The sequence below is a fragment of the Bubalus kerabau genome, chromosome 1 (assembly GCF_029407905.1).
Source record: "Bubalus kerabau isolate K-KA32 ecotype Philippines breed swamp buffalo chromosome 1, PCC_UOA_SB_1v2, whole genome shotgun sequence".
NCBI classification, from domain to species: Eukaryota; Metazoa; Chordata; class Mammalia; order Artiodactyla; family Bovidae; genus Bubalus; species Bubalus kerabau.
This window is the reverse complement of record NC_073624.1, coordinates 138,556,157-138,583,763: the sequence shown is the minus strand read 5'-3', so window position 1 is coordinate 138,583,763 and position 27,607 is coordinate 138,556,157. Positions and strand designations below refer to the sequence as shown.

Below are 27,607 nucleotides of genomic sequence, written 5' to 3'. Positions count from 1 at the left end.
CACCCCACTCCAGTACTCTTGCCTGGAAAATCCCATGGATGGAGGAGCCTGGTAGGCTGCAGTCCATGGGGTCGCTAAGAGTCGGACACGACTGAGCAACTTCACTTTCACTTTTCACTTTCATGTATTGGAGAAGGAAATGGCAACCCACTCCAGTGTTCTTGCCTGTAGAATCCCAGGGACGGGGGAGCCTGGTGGGCTGCCGTCTATGGGGTCGCACAGAGTCGGACACGACTGAAGCGACTTGGCAGTAGCAAGCCCATTTTACTGTTCTTCTTTGCAATGTCTCTGAATACAGGAATTGCTTTTGTAATAATAGCACAGATTTATACAAAATAAATCTGCTTGGAATGCCTCTTGATCATGATTTATTCAGAATCACTTTGCTATAGTTGGAAAAGCCAATACACTTGCTCAGGAATTTGTATTTATTCTTCATTTGGGAGAAACCCAAAATGCCTGCTTAGTCTTGTCCAATTATTTAAGAAATTCTCCTCTAACTCCCATTAGGCCACTTTGGGAGTAGAGCTGGGTAATTTATATCCTAATCCAAACTGTATATAAATTTTTAAATTAACTTTTTTATTAGGTTATAGTTGATTTACAATGTTGTGTTAGTTTCTGCTGTACAGCAAAGTGAGTCGGTTATACATATAAATATATCTACTTCTTTTTTAGATTCTTTTCCCATGTAAGTCATTACAGAGTATTGACTAGAGTTCCCTGTGCTATTAAGTAGGTTCTTATTAGTTATCTATTCTATATATATAGTAGTGTGTATATGTCAGTCCCACAAACTGTATATAAACTGATGAGATTAGAGTATTCCTATATATACTATGTCTATCAAACTCACTTTTTTCTTACTCTCTTTTCAGGTTGGTTTTATGACTGGACCCAGACCTATGACATTGCATTTTATTTTAGTGGTCTCTGCGTCCTGCTGGGAGGTTTTATTCTGCTGCTGGCAGCCTTGCCTTCCTGGGATACATGCAAAAAGCAACTCCCCAAGCCAGCTCCGACAACCTTTTTATACAAAGTTGCCTCTAATTCCTCTAACGTTTAGAGGAGTATTGGAAGGCGCTAAAGACTGTTTTCACACAGTGAAATTTCACTGTGTCCGATCTGAATGATTTTTTTTTACATATCCTTTATGTACTGTATATGTAGACTCGATCTCCTATATTTTTTCTTTTTTCCCCCCTTTTTCCAAAAAGTTGGACTACTCTGTTTTGCTACTATTCATGAGTTCTGGACATTGTGAACATTTTGGCCAGCCTCAGAAGGCTTTCTCTGTGTAAAGAAATATCATTTCTCTGCCGACTCCATTAGTTCCTTTGCAGGGCAGCCAGAGGAGACTCTGGCTATTTTAAAACTGATGCAAGCAGCGTGATGAGTTATGTGTGAAGGCCGCCATGGACTAAAACACTCTCTTCTCTCTGTTAGACTCACTAGTACATAGAAGACTTCGAGCCAGTCAGGAAATGAAAGTGGTTCCTAAAACAGCGTTAAGAATTGCCGTGGCACCAACTGGTCATTTTTTAAAAACATGATTTTTAAATTACCGTCCCCCATTACCATGATTCTGTTTACCTTGATGAAGCACCCGCATGTTTGGTGCCCACCAAGGACACGTCCTTCCAGTTCCTAAGGTGTTTGCTGAGATCCAGGCAGTCTCCAAACAAAGGGGTGGTCACCATAGCCTTTCTTCCTGGTTGGTCGCTGGAACCTCGCTCACTTTTGTCAGCAGCCACTCAGTGATGTTTTCCAAGAAGTGCTGACTTTACCTGTTTCCAAATTGGAAATGCATATTTAAAGCATTCCATTCTGGCAAATGGGAAACATCCATTTGCTTCGGGCACAGTGGGGATGAACTGCCAGTCTTTGCATATCTTCTCAGTGAGGCATTTATTTGCAACTATCAGATTTTACTGCTATCCAATTTTAATTCAAGGGCAGAACTAAAAAGTGTGTGGGTGGTGTGTGTGCGCATGCATGTGAGCATTGTGCTCTGTGTCTGTGCACTCTATGGAAAGGGAAAGGGGCAATAAGATATTGATACCCTCACCCAACTTTATTCAATTGTAAGAAAAATATTCTAGGAAGAAAATCAACATTTAATAAATTGACTTTTTTCTAAAGAAATGTTTTTTTAAACTTTGCTATGCATCAGAGTCTTCTATAGATCCTTTTTAAAATGTAGTTGTCTGAGTACCACTGGTAGAGATTTTAATTATGTACGTCTAGGCTGTGGGCTAAGCATCTATATTTTAATGAACATTTCAAGTGATTCTGAGAGCACAGCCTGAATTGAGAATGACTGTTATAAGACTGGCAATAGAGAAACATTTTTTTCTCTTAAAAAAATAAAACCAGTAAACCATTGAGGTGAGGGTTTTTTCAATAAATAGCCAAGTTTGGGTCTTTAAATAGGAGGCACTCTGCCCATTGTGCCAAAATTGTCTTTTCATTTCTTTTGAAATAGGTAAGGTTATTTTATACGTCTATGTTGCCTTTCTTCGAAGGCGCCTGAAGCACTTTATAAGCTTGAATCCCCACAAAACCTCAGTGAGGTCAGTAAATAGTGCTTTTCTAGGCAGGAAACCTGGAGTTGTGGGGAACTTCATACCTGAGTGAATCCTACTCAGTAACCCAGTCGTGGGGCTCCAAAGCGCCCTGGACTTCTGCTCCATATTCCGACTTCTGGAAAGTTTTCTGTACCTCATTCTTCAGTCACTGTCAGGGTAGTAAGTAAAATAAGCAACATTCAAAAAAAAAATTAACTGAAATGTTTTTGTGATAAAAGTTCTTTTTGCCAATATCATGTTCAGGAAATCCTATAACCTTTTTTTATTTTTTTAAATTTTTATGGCATCCCCACATTCATCAATGTTGATACCTGTCCAAATGCATCGTTACCGTGTCTACTAATATCATCCAATGTGTGCATTATCCATTGTCTTGGGAATAAATTTTAAGTTACAATAAAATTTTTTTTGTTTGTTTTTCATCAGTGTGGTTGCTTTTCCTCTTCTTAGCCGCCATACCCCCAGCACTGAATTACAGTCACATTTGAATGTAAAAATACGAAATCTCTGATTTCACTTCAGATCCAGAATCTGGTGATTTAGACATTAGCATTTTCAAAATCACTTCACAGCTAATTGATGGGGGAAAAGTTGAAACAGTGGCAGACTTTATTTTCGTGAGCTCCAAAATCACTGTGGACAGTGACTGCAGCCATGAGATTAAAAGATGCTTGCTCCTTGGAAGAAAAGCCATGACAAACCTAGACAGTGTATTAAAAAGCAGAGAGGTCACTTTGCCAGAAATGGTCCATATAGTCAAAGCATGAGTTTTCCAGTAGTCATGTACAGATGTGAGAGTTGGACCATAAAGAAGGGTGAGTGCTAAAGAATTGATGCTTTTGAACTGTGGTTCTGGAGAAGACTCTTGAGAGTCCCTGGGACTGCATGGAGATCAAACTAGTCAATCCTAAAGGACATCAACCCTGAATATTCATTGGAAGGACTGATGCTGAAGCTGAAGCTCCAATACTTTGGCCACTTGATGGGAAGAGCTGACTCATTGGAAAAGATCCTGATGCTGGGGAAGATTGAGGGCAGGAGGAGAAGGGGATACAGAGGATGAGATGGTTGGATGGCATCACTGACTCAGTGGATGTGAGTTTGAGCAAACTCCAGGAGTAGTATAGGACAAGGAAGCCTGGTGTGCTGCAGTCCCTGGGGTTGCAAAGAGTTGGACATGACTTAGCAACTGAACAACAAAATTATTTTGACCATTAGTTTCCAAAAAAGCTAAAATGTCATTTCTACAGAATCCTTTTGAGGAAAGGGGAATGGACTCCCTTTTGGAATTCTTAATATTGATCTTGCTAATTCTTAATGGAATTCTTGGTATGTTCCAAGCACATTATGTTATTCATCCCTCATAATAGCCCTGTGACATGGGGATTCTGACCCTCTTTGTATGGTATAAAACATAATTGTCATGGTACAAACGATGTACAGAAGTCATTTTCAAAAGCAAAATGAGAAATATTTCTAGTAAGCCCTTTGATTTCTAACATGGCTAGGATAATAGGGCCTAGCTGGGAAGATTGCTGTAAAGCCAGTCCTGTAGTGAATAGATGAATCATGTTTATGAAGACAATTATTCATGACTTGCCTATTTCCCAAGTATTTAAAAACACCATTTAATAAAATTTTATTGATTGGAATATGATCTTTCTTTTGTGACTCGGAAGATATTTCCTGACATTTCAAGTGCCTAGGGTTGATTTTGGGAAATGTATGAAATAAGAAAGTTTGTTAGGGGCCCTCTTCCCTGACTTGAACAGCTCCTCATTCTCCTTTCTGCTTCCTGCCTCTCTCTCTCTCTCTCTCTCTCTCTCTCTCTCTTTCTCTCTCTCTCTCATGAGCCTCCTAGGAGCCAGTTGATGATCTAATTTTCTCTAGGGTGACTAGGTCTTCAGAGGAGAAGTTTCAGCCACCAACTTTTAAAGGCCTCATGAGGAACAAGCCCAAGAATCAGGAGTTCCAGAGGTCATGATCGAGCAGGATGGCAGTTTTCTTGTGCTGGCTGAAAAGTCCTGTGACCTGAGATAGCCTCAACTTCTAGCAATCATCATAGGATTATCTCAACCCAGGATGTTACGGGAAATGAAGAACTTTGTTTTGAATAAAAGAATGGCTCCTTTTTTCTTTGACTTGGACACAGTATTATATTGAACACATAAAATACACAATTTACATGAACAGTGCTGTACAATTCCTCTTTTGTTAGTAAGAATCTTGGGACCTTTTGTGCTACCGTCAATTGTGTCTGAAGAATGTCAGTAAGATGCCTCTTTGAGTAAGGAGTTTAACCACAATCAGTTAAAGATCCGAGATCTATAAATCATACATGGATAGTATTTGGAACGATGGTGTACATACTTATTAAGGTTGTGACTCCAGTTTCTGTGGCTGGGTGATGGTGAGCAAATTATTTAACCTCTGAAAGCCCATCCCCCTATATGTATAACTGGCCTATGTTCATAAATATTAGCTATTATTATTTTTGTTACAGTCCTTACTCTTGAGTGTGTGGCTTCTAAGTACTGGGGCAAGTATCGAGTATTCCCGGGCATAGGAGTGGGATAAATGTTTGTATTGAAGGGTCTCATTTAGGAGAATAAGCCTTCGGTTATCTACAACTTGTACAACTGTCACAGGTTCTTGCCCTCCCCCAAGCATGTTCTTCTCAAAATCTTTCATCCTTAGGGATTCATGACTCAGCACATTTTTCTGAACTTGCCATTCAGAAGCTTTGACACAGAACGGAACAAAACACACGCTGTTCTTGCACAAATCACATAGAATCCACTTTGTAAACTGGGAATTTGAACTTTTTTTTTTTCCCTTAAGAACTCATCACCCAAGCTGCTTGGAAGGCGGGACTGAAACTGGGCAGAAAGCAAAAGGCTCCCGTTTGTTTATTGAGCGCTAATTGGCTTCAGCTCAGGGCCCTTACCTCACTGCCTGCCCAGTATGCCTTTGAGATTTACCCTTGAGGGAGTGTAATTCCTTGCCAGGTCCTCTGGGATTCTGTTCCTAGCAGGTCTCAGTCACATTAGTAGCTTTTTGCTACATACATTCCTTGTTTCATAAAATTATTTACTTTTGTCTCCCTTCAAAAATAAAAAAACGTACTTTTAAAAATGTCAGTTTTCTCTAAGTGATAGTCTAAAACTTTTGGTAAACAGCACGTTTTCAAAAACGAATAATGAACTGCGGTTTAGGTGTTGAATTGCCATAGGTCACCTCAAAACTACATAGCCACAGAGCTATGCCTGTTTTTTCCTTCCTGGGAATCATTCCCAATGTGATAAGACGAATTATTATTTTGGATCTGGATTCCCAAACATCTACAGTTTTCAGAGGCAGTTTCTAAGATAAGTCCAGATAACTCTAACACCTAAGGGGACCAGGTGGGACTGGTTAGATCAATCTCCAGGGAAGGATGGGACAGGGTCAGCAACTCATTTGCAAATAGCCACTAAGGCTGCTGGGAAGCTGCCGTTTTGAAGAGTCCTGGGAAAGGTTAAGCGAGAATAAGAACCAGGTGGAGGAATCATTTGAAGCCAGTGAGAGGGCCATGGTACACACAGAGCCAGGATGAGCTCAGGTCCCTGGACAGAACTGTAAGTAGAGTACAGGTTTGTTCCATGAAATGGGAACGTTCACTGTCCAAGACTGAAAACAACTGTAACTTCCGAGGGGCATTTTAGCAGTCACCAGCTGAGAGGAGTAAGAGGAAAAGTGCTCTGCCTTTGCCTTGTTCTCAAAGCCCTGGGAAGCGGTGTGAACCAAGGAAAGGTAAACAGAAGCAGCAAAGAACCTGAGCAGTCAGCTTTGATGTGACTAGGTAGGGATGTGCCTAAGAAATGTGAGAGAAAGCGTGTGTGTTTGTGTGTACCCACGCAGGCACGCATGTGCACGTGCATATAATATGTGCTTGCGTGTGGTGCGTGCGTGCGTGCGTGAAAGAGAGGTTGAGAGAGACGAGGAGCGTCTTCATTACCTCCGCCTGCAGCCCACCATGAAATTTCTCAGGAAGATCTTGTTTCAGGACCTGGAGCCTCCCAGTCTTTCCAGAAAGACCTGAAGATTGAAGACCTCAGCGTTGTTTGTAGGCAAGAGGAAGATTCTTTTTAGCTGGGCTTCTTCAGGAAGTTCAAGATATTGATAGATTTTCTCTGTGGGTCATTGACTTTGCCTTAGGAGGAGTTGCCTAACCCCACCTTCAGGGGATCTTCAGGAAGGGCGTGGGCTCTGGGTAACAGCAGAGACAGCGCCTAGTGAGCTCGGACTGGTCTGTGAGTAGGCGCATCCTCCCAGGGCATCTGCTGAAACGCTGATGGCAATGGTAACTCCCCGGGTCCTGGTAAGCTAGCCATTGGAGATAGGTGGTAATAAGAAAGTAGCTTGGCATGAGGGATCTGGAGTCCAGCACAGCAGGCTTTTACTTCCGAGCTCCTCCAGTTACCACCTCTCTAGATGGGTACTCTTTGGTTTATTAAGCTTTCTGAGCTCAGCTTTTGTTACTGGTGAACTGTACTGTCGGGACGTTTAGAAATAATAGATGCAAAATGTCCAGTGTGTAATTATTTCTAAAAAAGACATTATTTTTAATCCCTGCTCCCACTTTTCTCTTAAAGGAAACCTCAGTATCATAAAAATAAGTATAGGGTAAAGTAGTAGATACACAATATACAGTAGATTGAATTCTTGTCTCACTGGGCATATTATCAAGCGATTGTTCTTCAAAACAGTTTTGTGTGTGATGGTGGGACCATCGTTTTTATAGTAGTAGGGGACAGTGTATTACTACTAGGTTTTGCCCTGCTGCTGCTAAGTCACTTCAGTCGTGTCTGACTCTGTGCAACCCCATAGAGGGCAGGCTCCCTGGTCCCTGGGATTCTCTAGGCAAGAACACTGGAGTGGGGTGCCATTTCCTTCTCCAATGCATGAAAGTGAAGTCACTCAGTCATGTCCGACTCGTAGCGACTCCATGGACTACAGCCCACCAGCCTCCTCCGTCCATGGGATTTTCCAGGCAAGAGGACTGGAGTGGGGTGCCATTGCCTTCTCCGAGGTTTTGCCCTAGATGCTAGGAACACAGGAATAATTAAGAAAGCTTTTTGCCCTGAGGAGTTAATGGTTTAATAGGAACAACTAATATCCAATTAAGTATAAATGCAGAAGCCACTTTTAAAAACTTGTTAATTTATGTATCCATTCGACAGATTTTTATTTAGCACTCATTGTGTGCTGAATATGCAGGGCTTCCCAGGTGGCGCTAGTGGTAAAGAACCCGCCTGACAATGCAGGTTAGACGTAAGAGACGGTGGATCGATCCCTGAGCTGGGAACATTCCCTGGAGAAAGGACTGGCAGTCCACTCCAGTATTCTTCCCTGGAGAATCCCAACGACAGAGGAACCTGGCGGGCTACAGTCCATAGGGTCGCACAACTGTTGGACACTACTGAAGCAACTTAGCATAGCGTGCTGAGTTTGCAGACATTGAGATAATGGTGAGGAACAAGACAGACGTAGCCTTGTGTTCACAATTATTTCTTAGAACACAAAGTAGATCCCATGCCAACACAGTATTGTGAAGCAGTTGTCCTTCAATTAAAAATAAATTGTAAGAAAAGTAGATTCCGTGGTATCAATATTCTAACCAGTGCTTGTGCTCTAAGGTCAGTTCTCTCTCTGATATGTGTCTAGGGGAAGAAAAGGTATCTGTGTTTGTTCTTCTGTGTCACTTCAGTGTTTCTGCAGGACCTTGGCACTCATTGCCTTGGGGGCCAGGATTGGTTGCTAAGGGCCCACAGCTGAGTCGTGCTCTGGGCACTGCCTTCAGCTGAAGGAATTACCTCCCTCCTTAGGGGAAGCTGACTTCCCTGGTGGCTCAGACAGTAAAGCGTCTGCCTACAATGCAGGAGACCCGGGTTCACTGGGTCAGGAAGATCCCTTGGAGAAGGAAATGACAATCCACTCCAGTACTCTTGCCTGGAAAATCCCGTGGATGGAGGAGCCTGATAGGCTACAGTCCATGGGGTCACAAAGAGTCAGACGTGACTGAGTGACTTCATTTTCACTTAGGGGAAGCTGAACTCCAGTAACCCTGGCCTCAATGACTAATGAATGGCTTCGTTGACTCTATTGGGATAACTCTGAAGTGCTAGCCTCTCTCTAGGGTTTTCTATAAGAACTGAGTCCTCTGTTGCAATTGCATCACAGCTCAACTTTTTCTACTGCCCAATCCTGTTTTCCCTGTTCTCTGGAAGGTGCTTTTCTACATGCCAGTCAACATCCTGCATACAAACTCCATTGCATAGTCAGCTTTTCACCAGGAAACCTGACTGAAGATACTCGTGATCCCAGTATAGTGAGAGAATGCCCTGCTTACAGGGTCGTCAGAGCAGAGGGAGAAGGGAGACATCCTTCTTGGGGGCCTGTATGCACCTAGTATTGTTGCAGATACTTCACAACCAAATCTTGACCTATTTAAGTTCCTAGGACTTTGGCAAAGATCAAGTATTAGCAGGCAAAGCCTGCTGCTTAACTATGAAGATGCCACAAAGATGCTTTTACTTTTTCCTAATTCATGTATTTGGCTGCACTGGGTCTTAGTTTTGGCACACGTGATCTTCATTTGCAGCATGTGAGCTCCTAGTTGGGGCATGTGGGGTCTAGTTCCTTGACCAGGGATTGATCCTGGACCCTCTGTGTTGGGAGCACAGAGTCAGCCACTGGACCACCAGGGAAGTCCCAGCACAAACATGCCTTTTAACTTGGTACATTGAGGGCCCATCTTTCTTGTGGCAGATTCAGATTCTTCATTTCTTATTCACCCAACCCACATTAACCGAGCACCTACTATGTGTCAGATACTCTCCCAGAGACTAAGGATGTAACTGTGAGCAAGGTAGACAAGGTTCCCAACCTCTTTGAGCTTGTCAGAGCCCTGGAGCTAGTTGCAGCAGAAGCCTCAGGTGTTATGGGAAGCTCTAGGTGGGCTGGCTCTTTAGCATTGTCCCATTTTAGTCAAGTCACCTCTGAGTCGCTACGATTCCCAAAAGAATGGATATCGGGGCCAAAATGCCAATTGATTAATTTGTATGAGAACTTTCCAGTTCACTTACTCGTCACCCTTTCCCGGTAGGTAAGTCCAGGGGGAAGCCAAGTACTAATCAGAAGGTGTTTGAGGTTCCTGGGATCAGGGCCATGGTGGCTCATTGAGTGACAGGTGTGTTTTTAACAGCATCATGAGAGGACAGCCTGATTCTGCTTTCACCTCTCTAAGCACTGCCTCTGGACAGTGCTTGTTGGGCACAGATGCTATTTGCCTCCATGGCAACAGCACCATGGCTGACCAATCAGTGTTCTCTCCTCTGATGTGTTAATACCTTTAGTCAGGTTACAGCCAAGTGCTGCTGGTCAGAGCCACTGTGCAAATGTCTGCTTAGAGGCATGATGTTTGATTCACATTGCTCAAAGGACAGTCTACTTGGGCAATACACAACTTTTACTGAGGGAGCCACCATCACCAAGCACAGTTGCAGAAACCGAGGAATCAAGGAAATCAAGCCGTGTGCTTCAGGCAGAGGCCCAGCTCCTATCTATTGACAAAGGTAGGGAGGTGAGGGTACATTCAGAAATGATCTGACCCACCCCTCTGACCTCACAGAAGAAAACACCATGGGCCAGAAAGAGACAGGTCCCGAACAGAACTCTCCTTCCTCACTCTTTATACCTAGAAATTCATGACATCCCTCCCTCCCCTTGAAAATAAACATGCATTTAATATGTAGCAAGAATGTCATGATTAGTAAGAACCTTTTTTGTTGTCCAATATGGTAGTCACTGGCGAACGTAGCTAGTCAGCTCTTGAGATGTGTGAAATTAAGGCACCAGTTAATAATATAAAATATTGAGTATATATTTGATGATTATTTGATAATTAGATAATATTTGGCTATATTAGGTTAAATACATTATTAAACTAATTGCATATGTTTCTTTTTATGTTTTTAATGTGGCTGTGAGAAATTTTAAGATTACACATATGGCTCATATTATATATTTACTGGGCAGTACTATTCTAGATGCTATCATCTAAAAGCATATTTCACAATTTTAAAGAAGATGGTAAATAATCTGCCTGCAATGCAGGAGACCTGGGTTTGATCCCTGGGTTGGGAAGATCCTCTGGAGAAGGGAATAGCAACCCCCTCCAGTATTCTTGACTGGAGAATTCCATGGACAGAGGAGCCTAGCAGGCGACAGTCCATGGGGTCACAAAGAGTTGGGCACAACTGAGTGACTAACACTTTCACTTTTTTTCATCACATTATATTAGGTTGATATAAATCTTCAGTCTCGCTTAAGGTTTTTCTTTAATTTATATATTTTGTTGCTATGAACCTTAAGATTTTTCTTCAATTATTTGGTAAATAAATCAGATTTATTTGGCCTGTAGAGTTTCCCATATTCTTGATCTTGTTGATTGCACCCTCCTTGTTTCATTTAATATATTCTTTTGTAGCTTGATACCTGGAAACTGGGAGTTCTATCTAGAGGCTTGGTCACATTGAGAGTTGATTTTTCAGGGAAGAAAAATTCATTGGTGGTGTGTACTTCCGTCTAAATATCTGGTTGCCTCAATTTTTTGGTGTTAAGATTGAGCTGTGCGTTCAGCATGATTATCCATTGTACATTTCCCCATAATATTTTCTTCATATAATGGTTTTTGTACTTTTTTATGGTCATTGCTTATGCTCATTATTTCACTAGAGGTTGCAAAGTGGTGAATGTTCTTTCATTCCTTCATTTGTTAGCTGACATCCCTCTGTAAAGAGATGATTCCCCTTGTCAAATTATCGACTTCCTCAAGGAGCAGCAGATACAAGAAAGGTAAGACATACTTGATTCCTTGTCTTTATTTATCAGTTGCAGAAAAATAGGTTGGCTTTATGGAATCCTCTAAATGTCCCCAGTGAGTTCCCCTGCCCTGTCTTGAAGGAAGACTGCATTATGAACTCATAGATTTAAAATTTGGGGGGTAGTAGATGTCCAGCAATTGCAGAATTTTCTTTTTTGATGCTCAAATTTTCTTATCAAGTTGCCTCCTGAGTCCCACTGATAAAAATTCAGTAGTCTTTATTAGTTTCTTTACTTTTTGACATGCCACAATATTTTAGGCTGATCTTTCACATTTTCTGCCCCAGATCTGGAATTAGTCATTCTTCCAAGGAGTCCTGTGGGATGGTTTTCAGACCACAGTCTTGGCAGTAGGAATGTTCATCAATAGTGGGTTGAAAATTGTTTCTACAAAATAATATATTTATTTTTCAATAGAAAGAGCATCATGAGTTAATAATAGCTCTTATTTAAATTGAGGATCACATATTTTTGCCTGATTTCATTGATTTTATTTTTTTGTTGAATTATAGTTAATTTCCAATGTTTAATTTCCACTGTTCAGCAAAGTGACTCAGTTATATACATATCTACATTCTTTTTTAAATATTCTTTTCCATTATGGTTTAGCATAGGATATTGAATATAGTTTTCTGTACTATACAGGAGGACCTTGTTTATCCATTCTGTGGATAAAAGCTTACCTCTGCTAATCCCAACCGCCCAATGCACCTCTCCCCCAACTCCTTACCCCTTGCTAACCACAAGTCTGTTCTCTGTGTCCATGATTCTGTTTCTGCTTCTGCTTCATAGCTAGGTTCATTTGTGTTTTAGATTTCACATATAAGTGATATCATATGATATTTATCTTTCTCACTTCACTTAGTATGATAATCTCTAGTTGTATCCATGTTGCTCAAATGACATTGTTTTATTCCTTTTTATGGCTGAGTAGTGAAAATTCTGACTTTCTAATGATAGAATTTATTATATCTTAGCATGTATATATTATTTTAAAAATAATGATAAAACTATCATTGTGAATTAAATGATTACTGAAAACACTTTGAGATTGCTTTGTAGCTCTTTTTGTCCTTAGGGTAACCTAATCGGGATGTGAAATCAGATTGCTGTGTTTTAGTCCCTTGAGATAATCCTTCTGTGTAAACAAGTGACAACTAGTTACTAGGTTTGCGTAGTACTATTAATAACGGGTGTTTTTCCTATTGTGAGTGAAGTTGAACATCTTTTCGTATGTGTAGGAGACATTTGAATTTCTTTGTAAACTCTGTTTTCCTATAGAGTTACTGGCCTTTTTATTCTTTATTTTTTGAAACTTTTTATATTTGAGGGCTATTTGCACTTTGTACTGTAAGCTGAAAGTGATTTTTCCCCAGTTTGATGTTTGTCTCCTTACTTTGTTCATGACACCTTTGCTATGTTGAAGCTTTTAAATGTTTGTGTTTGATACATTTTTTTATTGGATATTCCTAAATTGATTTTAACTAAGAATTTGTATGTTTTAGATATTAACTATATGCATGTTTTAGATTTTTATTTACTTATTTTTGTAATTATAAAGTTTATGTGTCATGGTGTGAATATTATGAATATTTCTGTTTATGCCTTATGAGTTTTGTGTCATGCTTAGGAAGGCCTTCTCAACTTCAAGATGGTTTTTAAAAATGTATCAGAATATTTTTGACTATAGGCTGTAGAATGTCAAATTAAAGGTTGTGCATATATGAAGAATATTTATTTTGCACAGCAAAATAAAGATCTGGCACTAGGAAAGTCAGAGCATTAATTTTGTAGCCTAACAATGTCATCAGGGACTCAGTCTTTACATCTTTTTGTTTTGCAATCCTGAGCGCAATAGTCTATCCTCGTAGGCTGAACCTTCTGGCCTCAGGGAGCCACCACTGTTCCAGGTATCACATGCAAACAATTACAGACATAGGGAAAGGAGGTACCTCCTCAGATTTCAGGTTTTGAGAATATGAAAATCATTCTCAAGAAGCCCTGTGGCAAGTCTTAAGTCTGAATTGTGTCCTATGCGCATTCCCAGTGTAATCACTGGCATTGGAATTTAAATTGGCAAAATGACTTAATGAAGATTGAACCCTGGGACTTGAGAAAAGCCTAAGGCAAATGATCATGAGCAAGAAAGAAGGAAGGAATCACTTGTGTGGTTTTGCAGATTTACTTCTAATATATGAATCTTTGATCCACCTAAAATATATGTTGGTATAAATGAGCTAGGATTAAGCTTATTATTTTTTCCTTGAACAACTAGTTAAGTGTCTGACTTGTTAAATAATTTATGTTTTTATTCAGCTATCTTATGACAGTTTTTAAGAGGAAACATTGAGGAAAATGTGCTGACACTATGAGAATTTGGGGTCAAGGATTTTCAGTCCACGATCTCATATAAAACTTCGTGAGACTGCACTTTCAAATCACTTTCTCACATGTACCAAATCCATGGTGTAGGAACCTGATTTAGGATATTCTCTCTCCATCTAAAATCTAGATAGACAATATGGAATACAACTTAAAAATCTGAAATCGTCTCCTAAGAAGTCTCCTGCTATACTAGCTTCAGAATAATCAAATGCTTAGATGTGTGTGTGTTAAATTGCTTCAGTCGTGTCTGACTCTTTGCGACCCTATGGACTGTAGCCTGCCAGGCTCCTCTGTCCAAGGGATTCTCTTATTTGTTATAAAACAAACTAAATGGCCACTATGTGTCTGCCATATGCCATATTGTACACATACAGTGGAAAAAAGAGTGAAAGGGATGAGAGTGGTTTTAAATACAGTTGTTAGGGAAGATTCCACTAGGAGGTGACATTTGAGTAGAGACACGAGGCAGAACAAGCTGTATGGCTATCTAGGGAGAAATCAGCCTGGGTGAAGGAACAAAGTGCCGAGGCCCTTAGGCAGGACTCTTCTTAGGACTGCTGGGTGGAATAGGTGAATTGAAGAGGTATAGAAAGAAAGTGGAGTCGCTCAGTCATGTCCGACTCTTTGTGACTCCATGGAGCCTACCAGGCTCCTCCGTCCATGGGATTTTCCAGACAAGAGTACTGGAGTGGGCTGCCATTTTCTTCTCCAGGGGATCTTCCTGACCCAGGGATCGAACCCAGGTCTCCCGCATTGTAGACAGACGCTTTACTGTCTGAGCCTCCAGGGAAGTTGAATTGAAGAGGAGATGAGATCAAAGAAGTGAAGGAACTTACAGGCTTTGTTCTAGGGCCTTATAGACTATTGTAAGGATGTTGGCTTCTCATATTGTCTTCTAGTCTGTGACATGCCTTTTCATCTCTTAGCAGTGTGTTCCAAGAGCCGAAGATTTAATTTTAATAAAAATCACTTTTTTTCTCTTAAAAAAAGGATATTGTCTTTTTCTCTCAATGAGGTTGCAACAACTCTAGTGATGACGGATAGAGAGGGAGAAAGGAAAGAAAGGGGGAGAGGAAGGTAGGGAAAAGGAAGGGATAAATCTGAATCGTGTTTTCAGAGGATCATCCTGGTTCCTGTGTTGAGAATGGACTGTGGGGAGTCAAGGGCGGGAAGCCAAGAGATGAGGTAGGAAGCTGTTGTCGTGATTTGGTTGAGAAGTGACGTGGAACAGATGAGAGGTGTTGCGAGGGAACCAGATTCTGGTTTTACTCTGAAGTTAGAGCTAAGAAGATCTGTTGATGGATTTGGTATGAGGTATGATAGAGAGGAAGAGAGAGGCCGAAAGGATGGAGTTACTGTTTGCAGAGGTATTATGTAGGCTGTGAAATAAGCATTCTGCTCTGGACGTGTCAGGCTTGAGAAAGCTACTCTGCACTCATGTGGAGCTGCTGAGCAGGCAGTTGGATGGAAAGGCACGAAGTTTAGGGTCATGTTTGTGCATTTGGAGTAAAGCCATGAGTCACGAGGAGATTTTTAGGGGATGAGTGTAGATAGAGCAAGGAGTGGGTCTGGATATACCATGATTTAAAAATTTGGAAGATAAGATGGAACCAACAAAGGAGGCTGAAAAGGAGCAATTTCTGTAAAACAGGAGGTTTTACGGAGGAGAGAACAATGTCCCCTAAACTAGGATGTGATTTAAGGAGGAGGGTGTGATCAACTGTGTTAAATGATGCTGATGCATTGTTTGCTTGACTGGCGTGGAGATCCTTTGGTCGTCTTTTTTAAAAATTTATTTTATTGAGGTATAGTTGACTTGCGACATTGTGTTAGTGTCTGCTACACAGCAGAGCGATTCAGTTATACGCATATATTCTTTTTCACATTTTTCCATTATGGTTTATCATAGGATATTGAATATAGTTCCCTGTGCTGTTCAGTAGGACTTTGTTGTTTACCCATCCTATATATGATAGTTTGCATCTGCTAATCCCAAACTCCCAACCTACCCTCTCCCCCTCCCTCTACCTTGGCAACCACAAGTCTGTTCTGAATGTCTGTGAGTGTATTTCTGTTTTGTGGATAAGTTCATTTATGTCATATTTTAGATTCCACATATAAGTGATATCATATGGTATTTGTATTTCTGTTTTTGACTTGTTTCACTTCGTATGATAATCTCTGGGTCCATCTATGTTGCTGCAAATGGCATTATTTCTTATTTTTTTATGACCAAGTAGTATTCCATTGTATGTATGTACCACATCTCCTTTTCCATTCATGGATGTTTAGGTCGTTTCCATGTCCTGGCTATTATAAATAGTGCTGCAATAAACATAGGGGTGTATGTATCTTTTCAAATTGTAATTTTGTCCAGATACATGCCCAGGAGTGGGATTGCTGGACCATATGGCAGTTCTATTTTTAGTTTTTTGAGGAACCTCCGTACTGTTTTCCATAGTGGCTGCACCAGTTTACATTCCCAGTCCCTTTGGTGGTCTTGATAACTCATTTGGAGAAGCAGTCAGTATAGAAGGGTCTTATTAGAGCAGGTTCAAAAGAGAATGGATGATGGAAGATCATGAGTATAAATGACTCTTAAGGAGATTTATTCTTATGTATGATGAATAATCTTTGTGATCCCATGGACTATAGCCCACCAGGCTCCTCTGTCCCTGGAATTCTCCAGGCAGGAACACTAGAGTGGGTTGCCATTCCCTTCTTCAGGGAATCTTCCCAACTTTGGGTCTTCTGCATTGCAGGCAGATTCTTTCCCAACTGAGCCACCAAGGAAGCCTGAAGTGACTTGGGCCTGGTGTTAATTAGCCCCAAATTACTGTTTTTGTCCCTCTGTGAGCCTTCAAGACAGGGCCAATTAGTTTTGCTTTGTTTTGTGGCCAAAAACAAATTCCTGACTTTGATCATGCATGTTAATCACCTCTGGGGTTAACATGAGAGAGCTGTACACAAACCATTACAAACTCATCCACAGTTCTGGAGAACCAGCTTGAAGTGTCTGTCTGACTAACGAGTGGCTGCTGGCCTTCTCTGCTCTGAAAGTTCTCTCTACAATGTGAAGTAAACTGGGGCAAATCATTCTGACTGGGCCTGCTGAATGGCAGGTGCCCTGGATGAGGGTAGAAAATAGTAGCCCCCTTTGATTGTACAGCACTGCCTGGTTTATAGACTGCTTTCCTATCCAGTATCTCATTGGATCCTCATAAAAGCCATGTGATGTCACCCAGGCAGATGATGCTCTCAGCATCTTACAGAGGAGGAAACCGAGGACTCTACTTCAGTGACTGAGGCGTTGCTTTAGAGCACAGAGCTGGGAGTAGCACCTGGCCTTTCTGACTGTTTTGTTCAGTCAGATTCCACTGGCCAAATCAGCACTATTGTACTTGGGTGGAGTGATCAGAACCTAGATCTGCTTCCCTGTGTCATGTGCTCCTGGTAAGAGGAAGGGAAAGAAGGGCAGCACGTAGCTCTTACTGTGGTCCTTGAACATCCTGAGGCTTCCCTGCCCTGCCTTGGTTTCTGACAGTCATCAGGTCTAAGCTCTGCTCTCTTCTCTTGGGCTCTTCTAGGTTAGATTGTCTGTTTTCCGCTGGTTGTGTCTCAGCGTTTGATGGGCTTTGACAAGCCTCTTAGATTGTGCTGGATGATTCCACTTCTGTTAAAATCAAACGTAGCTCCTTTTAAAAGCAAGAGATTAAATAAAGCATTAGATAAAATGACAGGAGGCCCTTCATTTTATGTTCCTGAAATTAGATAACTTTTCTTCCATTTTCCAAGAATGTTCCAGAACTAATTTTAGAGAGTGTAATTTACATATCAGTGTCCCCAGTCAAAACAAATGAAATGCAGCTATATGTTATGCTTGGATAGGAGGGCATTAAAGGGGGAAATTTGGAGCTGAGGTGGTGGAATTGATGAAGCTGAATTTTTTCTGCCATGGATCATGCCTCCTTTAAGATGTTGTTATTTAAAGAGGCATCATTGTGAGATTGCTAGTATCGTCAAGCAGCAAACCCATATAGAGTGTGTGAGAATGCGTAGAATGTGGGGCACTGGACTGATTACTAATTACACAGTATGGTGCCTTTACGCATGCCAGGTTTCATTATTCCAGGTGAACTTCCGGTTTTCTGGCTCTAGACACTGGATGGAATTACTAAGTGGATCTGAACTCTGAGAGGAGAGAGAACAGATGGAAATTCCCTCACTCATCACACTCAACACGTGGCCTTAGGTCAGTCTACATGAAGGAAGGACAAAAAGATGCTGGGAAAAATGGCTGGCAAATCCGTGCTTGTCTTACTGGGTTCTCCCTGCAGGCCAGTAATAAGGATATGTTCAAAAAAGTCATGTGGGGCAGGTGAGGAAGGAGAAGGGTAAGAGGTAGATGTACTTGGGAGATCTCAGATCCAACCAGCTGCCTTGAAAGTAGTGAACACATGTGGTACTGATATGACCACTCTCATATACTCACGACAACAGATAATGAAGTAAACTATTCATGGAGGCAATATCTATCACAATTAAAAGGTACATACTCTTTGATCCAGTAGTTTCCCTACGAGGTATTTATCCTTTTCTTGTTGGTGTGTACAAAAGCTCATTGCAGAATTGTTTGCAAGAGCAAAGCTGGAATTAGCCTCAGTGTCTAAGAAGTTGGTAATTGTGTTATATTCTGTTGAAGCAGTGAATCACAGTGCAGCCATTTGATAATTATAGACTGAGATGGAATGTGTTTCAAGGCATATTAAATGAAAGTGTGAGTCTGTGTGTGTGAGTAGAGGCAGGGGTTTCATGTATTGTAGTTGTGTTGGTCAGGATCCCATGGGGAAACAAAAATTTCCCCAGCTGGTTGTTGAGACTGTAATGAATGGACTATGTATAGAGGTATGGGCAGAGGCACTTAGACACCAGCACCAGTGGGAGAAGCCACTGCCTCCTTATAATGGAAACTGAGTCTCTCCACCCAGGTCTCCTTTCTAGGGCTGATGCACCTGTTCCCAGGGGCTGGGAATACCAACTGCTGTTGGCTCGCAGCTGTCCGCTCACTTGGTTGCCTTCAGCCATCACAAGGGACAGCCTCTTTCAGGTTTCTCTCCCAAGAATGGCTGTGGCCAATGACTGTCTGATGCAGGCCTACAAAAGCCCAACCCCCTTTTCTCAATTTGGGACATTTCTGAAGGACCACCACAGTTCCAGAGCTCCCTGTAGCATCATTGGAGATCTCATTGAACTGTATTTCATGTTAACTTCTTCTGGCCAGTCCTGCTTTCTTCCCTTCCTTACAGTTATGTCTCCTAAGATGCTCCTCATTAAGCTATGCGCATGTACCTCTCCATGTCAGTCCATTTCCAGGAAACCTAGATTAAGGTACATCCTTGGAGCTAAAGGGGCTGAATGCTGGAGCCTGGAGTGTGGGTTGCATGTTGGAGCTTTAGGTGTGGAGGTGTGCAGCTACCATCAGGGACAGGGGGCCAGAACAGGGAAAGAAGCGATACCCAAACCTCTCTCTCTCCCATCCTCCAGCTTCCTTCCTTCTGTGCCAGTCATTGGAGACTTAACTGGAAAGCAGCCAGCAATGGAGACTGGGTCATGAAGTATGCAGGGGCCACCTCTTGGGGGCAGTTAGGACGTAAAATGGCTTGAGACTGGGAGTGGCAGATGGAGAATAAGTAGCACAGTTGTGTAGTTGCCAAGTTGTGTCCAATTTTTGCCACCCCATGGACTGTAGCCTACCAGGCTCCTCAGTCCATAGGATATCCCAGGCAAGAATACTGGAGTGGATTTCCATTTCCTTCTCCAGGGGATCTTCCCAACCCAGGGATTGAACCCATGTCTCCTGCATTGGCAGGTGGATTCTTAAATGCTGAGACACCTGGGAATCCCAAGTAGCACAGTATCTTCCATTTGTATAAATGGGAGGAATATGTAGATATATACATATATGCAGGAATATATATATTCATAATATATATGCATATAATTCATGTATATACATAAGATATGCTTCTTATGCATACATTTCTGGAATGATCTAGAATAAGATGTAGTGACTATTTCTGAAGGTTAGGGCTACTGTGCAACTAGGATGTGAAGGAGACTTGTCCTTCATTCTTTTCTGACCATTTGAAAATCTTTTATGTGTGTGCACGTGTATTTAATACTGTATTTGGAAAAAGTTTAAAGTATTGAACTTCTTGTAGGGAGTTAAGAGATTGGAGTTGCTTCCTTCTTTTGTGGATGGTTATAATGGTTACTAGGTGCTTTATATTTATTGCATGTGTGAGTTCACAGAGGAGAGGTCTTTGGCCTCCAGGAGTTTACAGCCTAGGGTAGTGTAGGTGACGATAGTAACGCGGTGGTGTTGCCAAAAGGGGGCCCGTCTAGGGCCTAAGAGTGGGCTCTTGTCTAACGCTGGGAAATGAGTTGTCTGAGGAGACACATACTGACAAAGCGAAAGACTTTATTGGGAAGGGGTGCAGGATCATACGGTTTGAGAAAGGTCTCTAGAGCAGCCACCTGTTACTTGGGATATTGTGTCCTGAGTTGGATCCTTTCTTTGCTTCTTTCTATGTGAGCAATTCCAAAGTCAGCCTCTCTGGGCCTCTGTGCTGTGAAGGTTAGATTGAAGTGGTGTGTGCTGCTGCCGCTAAGTCGCTCCAGTCGTGTCTGACTCTGTGCGACCCCATAGACGGCAGCCCACCAGGCTCCTCCGTCCCTGGGATTCTATGTACCCTGATAAGCTTTCTTTTTCTTCCCTTCTTCTGTACCTTTCACAAGTTGGTGATCATAACTGTCTTTCTCATTCACAATTGATTGGCAGGTATCATGCTCATCAAACAGCCCCCCAGTCAGCCACATGAATTCAAAGAAGAGTCATCAGGTGTTAACTTGACCCCACACCTGCAAGGTGGTACCCTTCCCCTCCTTCAGCACAGAGTCTCATCCCCTCCACATCACTTGTGTAGACAGATGCTGCTGAGAATTACCTTTCTGCCAGGCATAGTTTTGTGTAGTCCCTTCTTGGCTAATCCATACCTCCCATGTATGAGGGGTAGCATTTTGTAGTGATTAAGAACATGGACTTTGAATTTCGATACACCTCAGTTAGTAAAGTAGGGATAAATGAAAGTACTCATGTCTTTGGAATGATGATTGAGGTAAGGTTTGGAAATACCTTAGCAGGGATCTTGGGGCCTCATGAGCACTCGATAAAGGGTAATAACTGTGAGGCTGGCCACAGCTGGGGTCCTATCTGGAAGGCACGATGTTCTTCCTCTCCATAGTATTGAAAGCCTCACTGTGCTTGCCAGGTGTGGGGCCTCTGAGTCTCTGAGAGGTGCTTCTATCCCCCCCAGGGGCACAGTAATCCAGTCTTTTCAAGCTGACAAGGGATTCATCACTGGGGAGCAAGGGCAGAATCTCTGTTCTTCTTTCAAAGATCTAGGTTAACATGGCTTCATTTCTAAGACCTTTTGCTGCAAGGATTATTTCAAATTTACAGTCTGAGAAGTGAAAACTTAACTGTCCTGTGTCCTGGAAATTTTGAGTCCAGTGACAGCTTGGAGATATTACCAAACAGGACTTGGGTCCATTGGCTGACATGCAGCAAAGCCAGTCTGCTGACAGCAGATGTGGGGATGGAAAGTACATTGTTTATCGCATGTGCCGAGTGAGGGGGTGGGAGATGAGCCTCAGGTCTACTCCACTTGGTCTTGGAGTGAGGAGTTTTTTTTTTTTTTTTTTTTTTAAGGGAGAAGAATATGGAGGCTGGGATTAATCATTGTGACATTTCTGTGACATTTCTTAATCGTGGTTTCAGGAGTCAGGATGTCTCTGGTTTAGGATTCTCTGGCTAGGTGGTCCATCACTCGTGGGCCTGTTAGCTCGTCTTGCCCTGTAGAAGGGACCTGAGTTTGTTAATGATGATGTCTGTAATAGCAACTTCAGTACATTAATGATGTTATCGGAAACCAACAGTTTCAATCATCTAACTCTTGATTGGTGCTCAGCGCAGGATTGAGGATAAGAATGGGAATAAGCTTTTGGATAGAGACATTAATCACAAACTCAGTTTTAGAGGGACTTGGTTTCAGAGAGACAACTATAGGTGAGAAACTGAACAGGGATTTGAAGAATCAGATTGACACCTTGAAGTACAGACTAAAAGTGACTCTGTCATCTTATTCCATGAGGATTTTTCAGCACAACAAACTGGTAGATTCTTTCTTCACCTTGCAAACCCTTCAGAGATTTCCCGCTCCTCGTTTTTCCCAAGTAGCATAACCCCAAGGGGGAAACTGACCTTGAAATCTCTTAGGGAGAAGTCAGCCTCCTTTCTGGATGTGGAGACTGATCTGAGGACCACCGTGTGGCCTCCTGATGCTGCTCAAGAGTCTTCCCATTTCTTACTTTCACTAACATATATGCAAAGAACATACGTGTGACATACATCTATGCATTTACTCCCGGTACTGCGAACACGGAATAAAAGGCTGGTTAAGATTTGCTCTGCCACCCATGAGCTCACGTTCTACTTAGGGAAATCAGCATATAAACAGAGCGCAAATTGAGAAAAATCACGATGGAGCTAAGTGCAAGCTTTATAGGTGTGGGTGAGATGCAAAATATTTGACAGGCAGAGTCACTGTGAAGTCTGCATTTCTCACCAACGACCAAGGCAGGATGACTAGGTGGAGGCCAGATGGACACGGGGCATTGGTCTGCAGGGGGCTAGCACCACCCCCAGGAGTGTCAACTCTCTTGTGGATCCAGGGTCGATCTGGGATTGCTGAGATGGACACAAGGAAATGAGGGGCTTATCACGAGCTGGCTGGGTGGCAGGCACTGCAAGACTGAGGGACTTGAGCAGCCAAGGCAGTGAGAACTCAAGGAGGAATTGGGGGACAAGGGCAGGGTTACCATTCCACTGATATTTCAGTATTTTACAAACAATACGGTTGTACGAGTGCCTCACTCCTAGTGTTAATTGCTTGCTGGTATCTGACCCTTTGCAACCTCATGGACTGTACCCTGCCAGGCTCCTCTGTCCATGGAATTCTCCAGGCAAGAATACTGGAGTGAGTTGCCATTTCCTTCTCCAGAGGATTTTCCCAGCCCAGATATTGAACCTGGGTCTCCTGCATTGCAGGCAGATTCTTTACCATCTGAGCCACTAGGGAAGCTCTTGCTTATAGAGCAGCAATATGCAGTAGAAATACAATGAGAAGCACATATGTAATTTACAGTTTTTTAGGAACTAAATGGGAAATTAATTTTAATATTTGATTTCATTCAGTGGATCCAAAATGCTATCATTTCAAAATGTAACTAATACACAGTGTGCTTAATGAGATAGTTTGCAATTTTTTTTTTTTTTTTTTGAAATCTAGTGTATATTTGGAAACTGCAGCCCTTCTCAGTTCAGAAAGTACCCAGTGGGCACACGTGGGTGCTGTATGACAGCACAGGTCTAGAAAGACTGTGGGGAAAGCTGTTTTCTTTCTCTCTCTCCGCTTCCTGGATTTTGGGGGAGGTGACCTCCCAGTTGTCTATGATTTTCTGCAGGGTCTTCCCAGGGTTTTTCCCCATCTTTCAGCTCACCTATATGCGCACACATCCCTTAACAGGTGTAGAATTTATGACAAGAGACTTGGTGGCTTTTTCAGTTCGGAGCTCAATTACATTAATTACCTGCCCCATTGCTTAGTGCTGGCTTCATTAACAAACCAGAGCATGGCTTAATTGCTCTTTAAGCTTTGCATTTTCAGATGCCATTTACCTGCAGCCTGAAACTTGGGCACCTGTGGATTTAGAAGTCTAACTGGGAATTTGCTGCATGCTGAGACCTTCCTTGCTAGGCCTCCTGAGCTGGTGTCCTTCTTTTCAGTTCAGCCACCTCAGATGAGTTGTTTGCTTTCCTTTTTCCCCACTGCACCTAGCAGGTGACGCCCAAAGCTTCAGAAGCATTTCCTGTGTTTCAGCGCCACCTTGTGGTTTAGAGGAAAAAGTCCTGAAGTAGGCCGCATCCATCTTGGGATCCTTGAGCATAATTAACAGCCTTGAAGGGCCATCTGGCTTTTGTTGTCTCCTTGAGTCTGAGAGGAAATGAGATTTGTTATTGGATATGGAACATCTCCTACAGGCTAACTGCCTGCTGAGAAATCAGACAGTGTAGTGGGTCCAATCTGAACTATGCAGAGTCACACAGAAACATAAATCCTGGCTGCTACTGTTCTATTATTTAAATTGAATTGTGTCCACATTTCACAGATGACTTGGCTTAGCCAGGGAACTTGGCATCTCCAGCTGCTGTTACTGTAAAATGTTGAGCTCATGTTTTCAGTTGCTCCAAGTCAGGAGTTAGGCCCTGGCCGTTGATGATACACCCTGGAAACTGCATTCACTCGACCTGCAGATGAATTTTACTCAGACTTGTGGGTTTGGCCAGGACTGGTTGAAAATAAATGGTACTAGAAAACAGAAAGATGGGGCAGAAGCCTAACCTCCATAACCTCACTTATTCCCTATTATCTGGCAGCCATACTCCTTTATCCCTGTATCATTTACTTCTGGCAGAAAGGTATGACCGTTTGCAATTTCCTTACTGGTTCAGAGAGAGACAATTGATTGCCTGTGGTCACATCATTAGTCTCTGGCAGATTCTTCCTGAGTAACTTACCACTCTTAATGGTTGACTGCTTCATCCCACAGATTTCTGTCAAAAATAAGTCCTCAGATTTTTTTTTTTTTTGCAGAGATATGCTCATACTAAAGAGCAATAAATAGAGTTGGTATCCAGAGGCCCCAGGCTCCAAACACCAAAGCCTTAGGGGACACATTTAACTGTTGTCACCCATTCAAATCCAAACTCTATTCTTCATTAGCTGTGTAACTTGGGCAGAATGTTTACTGGTGAGATTTCTGTGCCTCAATTTCCTCTTCCCATTAAATGAATTTATGAACATGTAAAGGCCTTTACTTGGACCTGCTAAGAATTCACTGATGTTGATAACTAGGACCGAGATGAGATAAGTGAGGTACAAAATGACTCTGAAAGTGGGTGCCTGATGATGGTGATGAAGCTCATAGTGACATGGTGTTTGCCTTAGTCAGTCTGGGCCGCTGTATCTAAGGACCACAGACCGGGTGGTTTATAAATAAGAAAAATTTATTTTTTGTGGTTCTGGAGACTGGAAGTCTGAGATCAGGGTCTGTCTGGTTTGTGGATGTCTTGTTGGATCCTTTTAGGGAGGGAGAGATGGCTCTCCCTCTTTATATGGACATTAATCCCAACATGGAGGTTCCACCCTCACGACCCAGTCACCTCCCGAAGGCCCCACCTCCTCATACCATCACATTGGGGGTTAGGGTTTCAGCATATGGGTTTGGGGGAGACATGCTCAGAGGAAGGCACAAACATGCTCAGAGGAAGGCACAGTGTGAGGCGGACTGTCAGTACGCTAATCGAGGATCAGACTTGGTGCCATTCATGTCATGCCAAGATATTTCCAGCTTCCTGATGCACCTTGAATCCATTCAACCCTTCAGACTGAGCCTGTATTGTACAGGGACAGTTAAACAACACTGTAAGACAGCAACAAAGACGGATCCAAATCCAGAAGGGGGGGCATTTCCCAGGATATTTGGGGCCATCTATTTCATGTCAGCTAAGTTAAACGAGACTGAAAGGGAAAAAGGAAAAGATGCAGTGAATCATCCTGGATTAGATATTGGTTTGAAAAAGCTGGCTAAAGGAAATTTTGGGGTCAGTTCAGAAAATTTGAATGTTATCTGGATTTTAGCTGATATAATAAAGATCGTTCATTGAAAAAATAGATAATAGTGTATAGTCTCATGTCAGCTAAAACATGCCAACAAATATATGTAGAAAATGACCCCAAATGACTTGCCCTAAGGTGTAATAGGGGTGATCTCTGCATGGTAAAAATGTGATGTTTTTAAGTTTTTCTTGTTTGCTTTTTATTATTTTCCACTATGCATAGGTCATATTTCTGTAAATAACAAGTTGTTTTTAAAAATTATTAAACAAAATTGTTAAAAGAAGAATTTTTAAAATTCTTTAAGGCAAAACCAAAATTAAAAAAAAAAATTTTAAATAATAAGTCCTTTAAAATAAGAGGATGAAGAAGCCTTGCCTGTTTAATTCTTGATTTTGCTGAAATCTGGCTTGATCTGGAAAAATAGCTATGAAAACTAGCTGTATTCTTTATTCTCACTGCCCTTTTCCTTTTAGGAGCAATCACTGAAACTGCTGGAAGTGGCCACCCTAAATATTTTCTGTGACTGTCACGCAGTTGTAATCAATCTGGCTACTTCCACCCAGCAAAGGCATTTTCTCAGTAGGGTTCTTGGGACATATTTTAAAGCTTAAGAACATCCAGGGCAAGGTATGTTGAATGCTTTTGCTTTTAACAGCTGGAAAGAACTGCTTCTCTATATCCCTGCCTGAGAAAAACTGAGATCCTGATTAAGGAAATGATTACTCCAGGACAGACAACTGGTTAGAGGATGGGAACACAGGCTTCCTGACGCCTGAGCCTCGGTTTCTTTCTTCCAGTAATTTGTTTGTCATATATTTACTTATCATCTCTTCTTTGTGGGTGTGAGGGGTACAGTGAAGCAGGCGCCCCTCCTGCCCACAGTCCTGACCCCCTCTTAGTGCTTTGTTTCTTGGGGGAATGCCCTCCTCTGGTTCAAAAGATCCTTGTCTTTTGGGTAATGAACTGAAAATCCAAATGTGCTTATATGAATTTTCACGTGAGAAATAAGAGATTCTTAGTTCAACAGCAAAATTCAATGGCAGGGGCAAGAGTTTTGCCCCTTCCTCCATTTGCTGGGAAAGTCTACAATCTGATGGTTATAGGTGAGAGAATAGAGGAGAACGAGTTCTCTGCAAAATCAGGGCCTCTGTCCGAACCACAGTGTATCTGCCAGAAAATGTTCTCTGCTGCCTTGTCTGATACTCAGATGGTGCTCTTAAGAGATTTAGGGACTCATTCTTCTGTCGACTGCTCATTTTGCAAGTATTTCTTAAATGACTCCTGCAGGCAGAAGCCACAAGTCAGGTGTGGCTGGAATGAGAAAGGTTGGACTCAGCATTAATATTTGGATCTTTTCTATTTTTCATAGTGAGAGAACCATCCCCAGAGGGATGAAGCTGGTCATGGAAACAGATTGTTCCAAAAAGCAACATCCATTGTTTCAGTATCAGAGGCAGGACCTGAATTCTCACTCCTATTTTCCTCGGGAAGATTGCATTTTATCGCTTTGTTAAAGTGTATTCCCTTGTTTATTTACAATAAATATCCATAAATTCATACTGATCTGAGTGAAGGATTGAATAAATTACGATATGAGGACAAAGAGGCAAGTCTCTGCAGAAGGATTCCAAATAATCTATAGAGATTGTCGTTGATGTTGTTTAGTGGCTAAGTAGTGTCTGACTTTTTTGTGACCCCATGGACTGTAGCCCTCCAGGCTCCTCTGTCCATGGAATTTCCCAGGCAGTAATATTGGAGTGGATAGCCATTTCCTTCTCCAGGGGCTCTTCCTGACCCAGGGATCAAACCCTCATCTCCTGTATTGGCCCGTGGGTTCTTTACCGTCAGGTACCTGGGAAGCCTGATTTATGGAGATACTCCCCCCTCAATGAGGCGAAGTCTAGCATC

General features: G+C 42.1%; 1 protein-coding gene and 2 long non-coding RNA genes across 4 annotated transcripts in view; 2 read left to right on the top strand and 1 right to left on the bottom strand.

The window, feature by feature from the left end:
- The window catches only part of SLC16A9 (solute carrier family 16 member 9), an 83,042-nt gene extending 80,088 nt beyond the window's left edge, over window positions 1–2,954 (top strand). Inside the window, exon 6 of the mRNA XM_055589723.1 lies at window positions 879–2,954. Coding sequence (XP_055445698.1) covers window positions 879–1,066 — 188 coding nt within the window. The 3' untranslated portion in view covers window positions 1,067–2,954. The remainder of the gene's footprint in view (window positions 1–878) is intronic.
- LOC129658892 (uncharacterized) lies at window positions 1,653–6,717 on the bottom strand. Its single transcript, XR_008717565.1, has 3 exons — window positions 6,586–6,717; window positions 2,630–2,736; window positions 1,653–1,787 (listed from the first exon to the last, which is right to left on the bottom strand). It is a non-coding gene; the product is annotated as an uncharacterized LOC129658892 (long non-coding RNA).
- Window positions 6,050–27,262, top strand: LOC129658885 (uncharacterized). 2 transcript variants are annotated; one of them, XR_008717558.1, is made up of 3 exons: window positions 6,050–6,205; window positions 11,411–11,486; window positions 27,069–27,262. It is a non-coding gene; the product is annotated as an uncharacterized LOC129658885 (long non-coding RNA). The 2 variants fall into 2 exon arrangements; XR_008717559.1 differs by lacking the exon at window positions 6,050–6,205 and adding an exon at window positions 6,705–6,948.
- The last annotated feature ends 345 nt before the right edge of the window (window positions 27,263–27,607 follow it).